Raw genomic sequence first — 9435 nt, 5'->3', positions numbered from 1 at the left:
GGCGGAGCGCGGGCGGGAGCTCAGCCAGGACCGCCCCCCCGCGGCCGGGCGCCCCGACTCCGCGTACCTGCGGGCTGCGCGGCGGCGCCTCCGGCTCCACACGGGGCGCTGTGGGCTAGGCCGGACGCCCTGTCAGCCGGCCGCCCGCGAACTACAACTCCCGAGAGGCACCGCGCCGCGCTCGGCAGCGCGCGCGAGAACGGGCGCCGGGACGCTCGCGAGACCGCGCAAGCTGGGGGATGGCGGCGCCTGAGGAGGCGCGCGTGGCCCCCACCGAACCGCTGGACGTCGCGCGAGGCCTGGAGAACTTGCCCGTGAGCGCGTGGCCCCCGGGGGCGGAGCCACCGCCCTTCCAGGTAGGGGCGGGGCCGGCGCCCTTCTGTAAGGGGCGGAGCCACCACTCTTCTGTAAGGGGCGGGGCTAGCGCCCTGTCGTAGGGGCGGGGCCACCCCCTTGCGAGGGGCGGGGCCAGAGCGCTTCCGGGTGTGGGCGGGGCCAAGGGCCCAGCAGGTGCAGGGGGAGCTCCTTGCAGACCTCTGTGTGCTCGGCCCTGGGGGCGTGGGGGCGGCACCCACCTGTAAGGGCCGGGCTAGGGGTGCAGGTCCTCCTTGTTTATGACCGAGGTTGTCTCCAAACTTCTGGGCCCTTCGACTTGCCCCATCACAGTGCGTTTGTGCAGGAAGCTGTCCTTGAATGCACAAGTTATGTCCTTTTCCGGTAACCCTCCCCACGCCCTTAGCAAGGGTAATTCTTTTTTCTGCCCATAGATTAGCAGTTCCCTGAAGGGTAAGATGGAGAGGTTTCTGGGGTCTCCTGGGAACAGCCTTTTGTCCTGGTTCAGACCCCAGAACTCAGAGGGCTCCAGGGTGAGTCACTTGCCTGTGCTGCCTCAGGCGTGGCAGAGCTAGCCAGCACTTATGAGATCGTCAGAGGAGGCGTGGGCCCAGAACAGCGCCCACGGCAGGAGAGGTCTGTGCGCCATGTGGGACCCTCACCGGCCAGCCGGGATCCAACCGGTGCTGCAGAGGCTGGGGACAGCTTCACAGCGCGGTGCTCAACCGCCTGTGCCACCAGGGGAGGCCCGAAAAACGAAGTTACTCTTGACAGGGCTTCTTTGGCCTAGAGACATACTGACGCTGCCTGTGCGCAGAGGACAAAGCCGGGCTCCGAGCCCTTCCTTTCTGAACAACGCGCTGTGGGGTGCAAAGCATTTAATCTTACCTGAATCCTTGGTCGTTTGTGGGGGTTGAAAGACTGGCTTTACCCAAAGGGAGTAGGTTTTTGCACAGCTGTTTCTCAGACATCAAGTACATGCAGGGGGCTCTGCTCTTGTCCATAAGGCAAGGGAGGGGAGAGCTCCCAGGACCTGTTGTGATATTGATACCGGAATTGTCAGGCCTAGTCTCTCAGCCAGGAACGGATTCCTGGCTGCAGGGCAGCGCTGAGCCCCAGCAGCTAGACCCCCCACGGGTTGGTGTCTCACGAAGCCGAAGCCGCAGCAGGAACTTCGCAGGGAACCAGGCCTGGGAGGGGCAAGGAAGCCAAAGTGGAATTGTGTCTCAGGGAATATATCTTTTTTTCCCTCATTATTCTAAAACTCCACCAGTCTCTTTGTGATTGGTCAGTTTTTGGCTGTCTCACTTAGTTTGCTACTGAGTGGGAGATCTTCACATTCCTTATCTAACAGGTCTGTCTTTCCCCATTTGTTACATCTTTATCTTTATGGTCTAGCCCTCCCGGTGAGCATCTTTACACTTTATCTTATCATCTGAAGAAAACCAGGACCATCTTTAACAAGATTATCTGTGGTGCTAGGATGTTTGTTTTTCCCAGTGGAATTGGTTTCATTTCCTTGCTTGCCCTTATCTCTGAAGCCTCCCTAAATTCTTCAGAGGTCCCCTCCTGCACTGCCCCTAAAACTGCCTAATAACCCTGGCTTGCCCTGTCTCAATATGTTCACAAGTCTGGGCCTCCTTCTTGTGGCAAGCTCTTGAACAAACAGACCATCTTCAGCTGAGCTTTACAGACTGTAGTGGCAGGATGGGCACGGGGCAGGATCTCTGTGATCCGAGCAGACGGGGTCAGGAGGAGTCCTAGAACCCTCGGTGGCTTTTCAAGGTTTTATTGGGATTTTACGAGGCCCATGGCAGGCAGGAGTGTGCAGGGGCCAGGAGGCTGGCAGGCCTCCTAGCCCCCGGCAAATCTTCACTCTTTCTTGGCTCTCTGGTGTTCTTTCATGGCCTTGTTCTCTGCTGGTTCTTTCGCTCTGCTGTTCCTTTGGCGTCCCCTTGACGCCTCCCTTATAAGCTCAGGCTCAGCCCAGGTGACTCCACCCATGCATGGCCACACCCTCCTCCATGTGCCTGCCACCAGGCATGTATTCAGGACCACAGGGATCCATCATCAATCCTAGTGGCAGGACGGCAGAAAAGCCTGATACTTTTACTTACCCTACACAGACCCTGTCCCCATGACTGCTTGAGAACTACAAGCAAAACAGTTTCTAGCTTGCTTTCATGACTCCATAAATGTCCGTGCTACTACACTACACTACCTCAAAGCCTTTCCGCTCAGACTTTCTCACCCCTCTGACCTTGGCCTGCAGGGTAAGGAATAAGGGATGACCAAGAAAAGGATATGCAGGGTGCTCGACTGGAAAGGCCCTGACGTGGAGATGGGGGAGCTTGGCTCCAGGAGTTTCCTTGCCTGGGAAATGAAAGTAATGGACAGTGTAGCCCTCCTCACTATTGAAGTCAACCCCCTGCGCGTCCTCTTCCTGGCCTGCTGGGACTGGTGTGAGGATAGTCAAGAGCGTCAATGGCAGTTTTCAGAACAGAGCGGGACATGCCATCAGAGAGGCTTCTCATTACTTGACCTGCCTTAGGCAGTTGATGGTTAGTGACACTGGTGGCGGGCATCACCGTACACTCTGATCTGTAAACGCCTATTCAAGACGAAACACTGCTGAGTAACACTTATGCATCTTTTCTTATTCAAGAAATAATTGAGGTCTTATAATGTGCCAGGCATCATGTTAAGTTAGGTGTTGGAGATAAAACGGGGACAGCTGTGAATTCCTGCCCTTGAACTTACAAGAGCATAGTGAAAGCACTTGGTTGCTGTAGGGGAAAAAAAAAAAAAAAAAAAAACAGCAGTAGGGGCAGGAAGGATGGAAGCCTTGAGATTGAGTCTTTTCCCTACAGATGATGGGCTACATGGAGCCAGGCACCTGAGCCTCACTCAGCAATCAGGCTGCTGGCCGTCAGCACCGCTTTGGGTGGTTAATGTTCCAGAAAGATGACAAGATCCCTTCTTCCTGCAACTTACAGTCTTAGCAAAAAAAAAAAAAAAAAAAAAAGATAAAGCATGCTTGAAATCTTTAAATGATAAGCCTCCTAGCTCTTTCAACTAGCTTGCTTCCAGATATTCATAGAAGATTAAAACTCATCTTAAGAAGATCAAAACAGCTTGCTTTTGCCAAGCCCTGCCTTCATGGGCATCTGTACACATAAGAATTAAGGCGTGAAAAATTCAATGCAGAATTAACTGTGTATCTAGTTAACTGTTGCTTACTCTCTGAAAAGGCAAAAAGAACATTCGCATGTTCAGGTTGGAAATAAGCATACCATAGTGGCAAACACCAAGTAGAAAATAAACTAATTGATTTCTTAAGCTCAGGCTGGGAGCTAACCAATTTTCAGGGCTCTGAAACCACTTTTAAACATTCTTTTTAAAATTTCAACTTGACCTTCACAAGAATTATCTGGCTCACAGGTTCCTAATAGCTACTTGGAGCAAAAACAAACTTATTTGACTAGATGCCAAGTGCAAAGATTCTTACAGCTAGTGTTTCCAAAACACCAAAAAAGGAATGAAGACTTGTCCAGCACTTCTTTAAAATTCAAGATCAAGGCCTAGGTTTGAAGCCCAGAATATTACGCGGTGTCATATTTCAGTTTCTGTTGCTTGAGCACAGAATGTGACTTTGAAAAGCCAAACTTCCATTCAGAAGTTATCAAGAGCTGCAATCAAGCTATCAAAAAACATTTCCCGCGCCACCTGCTCTGTGCTGGGAGACAGATAGCACCCCCACGCCACCCCCTTGCCTCATGACTGCGCCTTTCCTTAAGACATATCTTTGTTAGGAAGACAAGATCTGCCCCTTTAGCCCCAGTAGGGAGCCCAAAGGCCAAGTTTCATCCATGCCAGTCCAGTTCGGAGAAGGGGAGACTGAGAATAGCCCAGCAGGTGTATTTTCCCTTCAGCCTGCTCTCTCTCCTCTCTCTCAATTTAACTTCTCAGGAACCAGAACTATATATCCAAATATTTCCTCTTAGGTTTTCTGCCCCAAAACTTGAAATCTAATTCTTCTTGGCTCTACTTCTAGTGCCTCATTTTGCATTTAATTCCAACCCTTGCATGACCAATTTTGCTCTTTGATACCTACCTGAGAAAAAGTAAAGCTTCTGTTGTGACAATACCAAAAAAGGGTAAGAATCACATACTCCCTGTCTGCTTTTTTGTTTTTCTCTGAGTGGTTGTTTCTAAATCCCAGCACATTGCAGGTAAGAGACAAGTAAGCTAGATTTATTGAAGAATGAAAGCAATCTGTGCTGGTCAGCGCTTGGTTCTCCCTCTCCGAGATGGAGAATTAATAGCATCGAGGGAGTCACCAGGTGGTTTCCCTGACATGATTGTGGCTCGAGGCCCTTTAAACTTGGCAAGGTTGACTCCAGAACCTGCTTTTTTAGCCTGCAGAATTCACAGTGCAAACATAGCCAGCCACACGAGGAAGCTTTTTACCTGGATTTTATCGTTTTTTTCCTTCACAGTAACCTATGAAATAGAAAGTGTTTAGAGAGGTTAGGAAATACTTGCTGTTTTTAAATATAAAATCTAGAAATAATATCTACAATAATTTAAGAACATTAGGTTTTGTGATGATACTGAGCATTTTCATTTAAATTGCATGTGGCCCTCCCACCCCCGATATCGGTGCTATCCCCATTTTATGGTTGCCAGCCCCAAGCTTAGCGAGCCTCATGCCCTGTCTGTCTCCTTCACAACCCTGCCCGTCCTGTAGCATGTCATCTCCACTGCCCGCCCAGTGGCCCAGCCACCTTCGGTTTTGCCACCTGGCCTCCGGCACGTTCCTGCAGGCCCACCTCCCAGCTGAGACTTCATTGCTCACTGGCCACCTACATCTTTCACTAAACCTTCCAGTTATTTCCTAGAACCATGCTCAGTGTCTGCCCCATTCTCGGTGATACTCTAGGTGTATCAGTCACAATTCATTTGTTGGCCAGAAAAAAAAAAACATAAACATTACACAGACTGACTCGAGCAAAATAGGGAAGGAATTACCTGGCAACGGAGAAGTCCAAGAGCAGTACCTGCAGGCATGCCTGGATCCAAGGGCCGAGTCCTCAGGTGGTTCTTCCCTCTTCCTACCTCCCTGTCTACATCCAGCAGTTGGCTGCACACTCAGTGTGCGACATGTGTGGCAGAACGTGAAGCTGACAGGTCAGCACTGGCTTGGCAAACGCAGTCGACTTGTGCCTGCCCATGAGCCCACAGGTGGGACTGGCTGCCTCAGTCTCTAGCCGCCCAGACCCCCATCCACGCCATGTAAATATTTGAAGAGAATGTCAAGTCAGTGATAACCAGATTATTTCTGAAGCAGATAAATAACTTTTCAATATGTCATTAAATACCTGGGGAAATGGATAGTTACGTAATCAGACAATAGTTACGTAATTAGACAATGTCGTTTTTCTAAGTCAGGTAAAGAATGATATTTCACTGACTTTTATGGAGGAGAAAGTAGAAACATGGGGATAAAATGATGACATCCATCAGGGAAATGAAGATCTCTTTCAGCGGGGCTGTTAGCCTCTGGAAGGTGGCCGAGCTCATTGGGAATTAGCTGCCCTGTGTGACCTAAGTCCCAAAAGCATCTCAGATTGTGCATCACGTTTAAATTGCATATCTAAAAACAGTGTCACTGGATTCTTCCTAATCCATTTAAAATGCATAAGTGAAAAATAAGGCAGCTAGAAGCCTCCAGACGCAAGGAAGCCCCACAAGGAGCAGAGGGTCCCCTGCCCAGAAGATCGCAGGAAGCCAGACTTGATTTTAAAAGGCGCACTCGGTGTCGAAAAATCACTTTAGAGTTTAGTGATGTCCATCATACATTTAAAACATGTGTGCCTTTGAGCAAATCCTTCCTGAGTGCTTTCATAAGGAGACAGTAAAATCTTCATCTCACAAGCACTTCTTGAAACGTGCCCGTGCACGGCCGGCCTCGGCGCTGGCACTGGGGAGCAGGTGAGTGGCAGCCCCTGGGCGGCAGGAGCTCCTTCCCCTGCATCTGCGCCCCTCAGGAAGCCCTGCTCAGCGGGAGCTGTGAGAAGGCACCCACGAGGGAGCTATTTCCGCCCTCCACCCCCACGGAGCTTCCAAGCGGTGCCGCCCCACCCCACCCCCCCGCGGCTGCTCCCACTCTCCCTCCACTCCGCTCACAGCGGGGCTCCTCCACTCCACGCTGTGAAAGGTCAGGGGTTTGCACCTACCCACCTGGCTCCCCAAGGCCTTGGAGGGGAGTCTGATTCCCGGCCCCCAGTACCTGCTAAAGTGTGGGGGCCACAAGGAGGAGGAAGGCTGCAGCACCCGGGCCTCTCCAGCCCTCCCTGGACGGGGCTGAGCTCAGTCCTGCTGCACCCAGCAGCCGGCGCCGCCTCTCTGGGGGCTCAGAGTGGATGAAATGGGGGAACGCCCTGGAAACAGCTCTGGGTAGAGGGCTTTGTGGACACCTGGGTGAAACCTCTCCCCGAGCCCCTGCCGGAGAGCACATCTGACCTGGGGGTGGGCCGTGGACATGCCCTGGCCAAGGCGCAGACTGTGTCCAAGCTCGCTGCACCCGCTGGCCCTGACGGCCTCCGCCTTGCTTTCCCTGCCCGCTGTGCACGTATCCCACCTGCTTGCATCCTTTTCAGGCAAAGCACGGATAAAAGTTACCTGAATTCACGTGTGGGGCTCCTGAGCGAGATTTCAGTCTGCAAGGTTTGAAAAGACACTTCAGGACCCCAGCGAGGGAATCAGCTCAGGCTTCACACCGAGACTTTCGAGGGTCTTCTTTTCCATTAACATTGTACAAATGTGACATTTTGAAAATACATTTAAAAACCAAGTAACTTTTTTATATCACCTCCTTCTCATTTAACAAGAGCGGGATTTCTTTATATGTGTGTACTCTGCAGACAATACATCGCTAATAAGCGTAAATATCCCGTAATATCAGGTCACAAATACGGTCCTTGGGTTTCGGCCTGCACCTCCCCCCCCCCTTTTTGGGGGGAAAATGCCTTTTTCAACCATGAGAAGACTCAAATAGAACTATAAAGTAATAGTGTTTTTTTAAATATCAGAGAATAGTTAAGAAGTTAAACAATCTTTGAATAAAAAATTCTTATAAAATCTATGGAAGACTTTCTTCCAAAGGCCATTTTCCATTGGTTTATTGTGTATGACTTTATTACTGAGGCTCTGCACCAAGTCAGAATAAAGATAAACGCATGCCTGTCCATTCTAGAGCAGCGCAAGGGGGCCCGAGGCCAAGGAGAAAATGCTTCCTGCGTTCAGACTGTCCTCAGCTCTGGCTTCCCGGCATCCAGAGCGCAGAGGAAACCAGAATGGGTTGCAAAGCTTCAATTTCTGATAAAAGAAAAATGTTTTTTCCTGATCGTTCTCCCTGTGCCTAAAGTAAAGCCACATTTTACATCTAAACAGTGATCTTCGTTTTCGGTCGGAGAGGCGAGTCTTCTGACATCTCCCCACGTGGGGTGTGTCTGTTTTGGGGTGCGCGCTGTGCCGGGGTTCGGAAGCATCGCAGCCCGAGCTGCGGCCCCGGCCGCGCTGACCCCGGCTTCTCTGTCCGCAGTACTCCCCGGACCACGTGGCGGGACCCGGAGCCGACGCCGACCCCGCGCAGGTCACCTTCCCGGGGTGCGGCTGCCGCGCGGCCCCCTGCGCCCCGGGCTCCTGCTGCTGCCTGCGCGGGCGGCGCAACTACGACGAGGCCCTCGGGCTGCGGGCGGGCGCGCGGGCGCGGCCGGTGTTCGAGTGCAACGCCCTGTGCGCGTGCGGCGAGGCCTGCGGGAACCGCGTGGTGCAGCGCGGCCTGCGCTGGCGCCTGCAGGTGTTCCCGGCGGGCGCCAAGGGCTGGGGGCTGCGCGCCCTGGACGCCATCCCCGAGGGCCAGTTCGTCTGCGAGTACGCGGGCGAGGTGCTGGGGCCGGCCGAGGCCCGGCGGCGGGTGGGGGCGCAGGCCCCGGGCGAGGCCAACTATGTCCTCGCGCTCCGGGAGCACGTGTGCGGCGGGCAGGTCCTGGAGACCTTCGTGGACCCCGCGCGCGTCGGCAACGTCGGCCGCTTCCTGAACCATTCTTGTGAGCCCAACCTGCTGATGGTTCCTGTCCGCGTGGACTCCATGGTCCCCAAGTTGGCGCTTTTTGCAGCCAGAAACATTTTGCCGCAGGAGGAACTGTCTTACGACTACTCAGGAAGATTTCTTAATCCCATGGACAGTGAAGCCCCCGCGAGGCCAGAGCCCGGGAAAGCAAGAAAGCCCTGTCACTGCGGGGCCAGGTCCTGCGCGGCCCTCCTGCCCTACGACAGCTCGCTGTTCCCCCCCAGAGAGACGCCCGCCTGCAGCCAGGAAGGGGCCGCCCCGGCCTCGCAGTGGGAGAAGGAGCAGCAGCCCAGCCGTTGACTCGGCCCTGCCGGGTGGGCCCTGCCAGCTGCCTGGGCTGAGCTCGGGGCAGGGCAGGGACCGCAGCCGGCAGATACCCGTTTCTATCAGGTACAGGGCGGCCTGGAAGACTTGCTTTTCCCAGGAGGTGAGGCCACGGGACTGCACTGGGACGTGGCAGCTGGCCAGGGCACCACCGGCAGGGGCCGAGTCAACGGGCCTGGGATGCTGGTCCTTCTCCCCAATGGGGGCCCTGGGGCGGCCCCTTCCCTGGCTGCAGGCGGGATCCTCTCTGGGGGGGAACAGCAGCCTGTAGTGGCAGGAGGGCCGCGCAGGACCTGGCCCGCAGTGACCAGGGCTTTCTTGCTTTCCCGGGCTCTGGCCTCGCAGCTGGGAAACTGCTGCTTCCTGCTCCGAACTGAATCTCAGTGACCCACGGAAACCGTGGGCCTGCTCCCCGGGTCTTACGTGTATTTGTAATAAAGTGAAACAGCTGATAACCTGACTTCTGTCTGTGGTTCCTACACCCCACTTCTCATTTGTTCTGAACAGTAACCCAGGGCGGGGGCACAACCGCTTGCGCCTGCTAGGACGTCAGCGCGCGCCACCAGTAGTGGAGAGTACACCCCTGAGTCACGTCCCTGTTCTTAGGCACAGGCACAGGAGGAGACACATCATAAAAATGT

The 9435-nt window shown here is 53.8% G+C and overlaps 1 protein-coding gene across 1 annotated transcript; it reads left to right on the top strand.

Moving 5' to 3' along the window:
- Positions 1 to 239: 239 nt before the first annotated feature.
- On the top strand, positions 240 to 8770 carry LOC311180185 (histone-lysine N-methyltransferase SETMAR; the record flags this gene model as incomplete). Its single annotated transcript, XM_084247846.1, has 2 exons — positions 240 to 356; positions 7940 to 8770. The coding sequence occupies 2 exons, from the start codon at positions 240 to 242 to the stop codon at positions 8768 to 8770; spliced, it is 948 nt and encodes a 315-aa protein (XP_084103972.1).
- Between the last annotated feature and the right edge of the window lie 665 nt (positions 8771 to 9435).

This window comes from Talpa europaea (assembly GCF_964194135.1).
Source record: "Talpa europaea genome assembly, chromosome: 11".
Lineage (NCBI taxonomy): Eukaryota > Metazoa > Chordata > Mammalia > Eulipotyphla > Talpidae > Talpa > Talpa europaea.
The sequence above is the reverse complement of the archived record's forward strand: the minus strand, read 5'-3'. Positions and strand labels throughout refer to the sequence as shown.